The sequence below is a fragment of the Chlorocebus sabaeus genome, chromosome 1, assembly GCF_047675955.1.
Source record: "Chlorocebus sabaeus isolate Y175 chromosome 1, mChlSab1.0.hap1, whole genome shotgun sequence".
NCBI classification, from domain to species: domain Eukaryota; kingdom Metazoa; phylum Chordata; class Mammalia; order Primates; family Cercopithecidae; genus Chlorocebus; species Chlorocebus sabaeus.
Window position 1 is genome coordinate 67,250,941 of NC_132904.1, and position 1,608 is coordinate 67,252,548.

The 1,608-nt window shown below is 42.8% G+C and overlaps 1 protein-coding gene across 1 annotated transcript; it reads left to right on the plus strand.

The window, feature by feature from the left end:
• Positions 1-125: 125 nt before the first annotated feature.
• OR52R1 (olfactory receptor family 52 subfamily R member 1) lies at positions 126-1,078 on the plus strand. The gene is given in 2 exon segments (XM_038004938.2): positions 126-393; positions 396-1,078. Coding segments are annotated over 2 exon segments (945 nt in total). The 5' UTR covers positions 126-131.
• The last annotated feature ends 530 nt before the right edge of the window (positions 1,079-1,608 follow it).

Sequence of the window (1,608 nt, forward strand, 5' to 3'; positions counted from 1 at the left end):
ATCAAATCCAATCACTCTGGTATCCAATAGTCCCATCCAAAAGCCTTCTATATAATAATAACACTTGTTTTGATTGTTATCATCTGCAGAGAGTAGATTACCTTCCCAACGGAAACCATATTAACCAGCCCATGGTGCTGGTTTCAGGGAACAGCTCTTCTCATCCTGCGTCCTTCATCCTGCTTGGAATCCCAGGTCTGGAGAGTTTCCAGTATTGGATTGCCTTTCTGTTCTGTGCCATGTATGCTGTGGCTGTTGTTGGAAATATCACTCTCCTCTGCATAATCAGAATTGACCACACCCTGCATAAGCCCATGTACCTCTTTCTGGCCATGCTGGCTATCACTGACCTGGTCCTCTCCTCCTCCACCCAACCTAAGATGTTGGTCATATTCTGTTTCATGCTCACGAGATTGAGTACCATGCCTGCCTCATCCAGGTGTTCTTCATCCATGCCTTTTCTTTTATGGAGTCTGGGGTGCTCATGGCTATGGCCCTGGATCGCTATGTGGCCATCTGCTTCCCACTCCGACACTCTAGCCTCATGACCCCATCGGTCATGATTGAACTGGGGACTGTCGTGATGCTGAGAGGGCTGCTGTGGGTGAGTCCCTTCTGCTTCATGGTGCCTAGGATGCCCTTCTGCCAACACCAAGCCATTCCCCAGTCATACTGTGAGCACATGGCTGTGCTGAAGTTGGTGTGTGCTGATACAAGCATAAATCGTGGGTATGGACTCTTTGTGGCCTTCTCTGTGGCTGGCTTTGATATGACTGTCATAGGTATGTCATACATGATGATTTTGAGAGCTGTGCTTCAGTTGCCCTCAGGTGAAGCCCACCTCAAAGCTTTTAGCACATGTGCCTCCCATATCTGTGTCATCTTGGCTTTTTATATCCCAGCCCTTTTTTCTTTCCTCACCCACCGCTTTGGTCATCATGTGCCCTGAGTGGTACATATCCTGTTTGCTAATCTCTATCTACTGGTGCCTCCCATGCTCAGCCCTATCATTTACAGAGTTAGAACCAAACAGATCAGGGACACAGTTACCCAAGGATGTTGTGGAAACATCCCCTGAGCAAAGGGTCAGTGTATCCCCATCACTTACATTGCCCCACTAATGTGGGGACATTAATGAACATTTGATGGGCAATTCCTTATTATGACGAAGTCAGTTCTGTAAATAACTGGCTCAGAGGTAAGCAACCCCCTAGAAGCAAGAGAAACAATTATCAGGGTACCTAGAAAAGAGACACCTGAGAGATGTGATGGCTAAGAACAACTTTGTTGACCATATTCATCATCAGGTGGAAACAATAAAAATAGTTTTACCTATTAAATCAGTGAATATTTTAAAAGAATGTCATCTCCCACAGATGATTAAGGCAAAAAAGTGTTTTTACACTATCAGTAGAAGTAGGTATACTTTGCTTAAAAGGAATTTAGAAATTTGCATCAAATAATTTAAAAGTACATATATTTTCTTCATCTGAGAATCTGTTTATAAAAATAAAATGCATATGTACAAAGACATGCATAAAATCATGCTTTATAAAAATAAAATTGAAAATTATTCAAATATTGTCCTGTAAGATTACAGATGAAGCA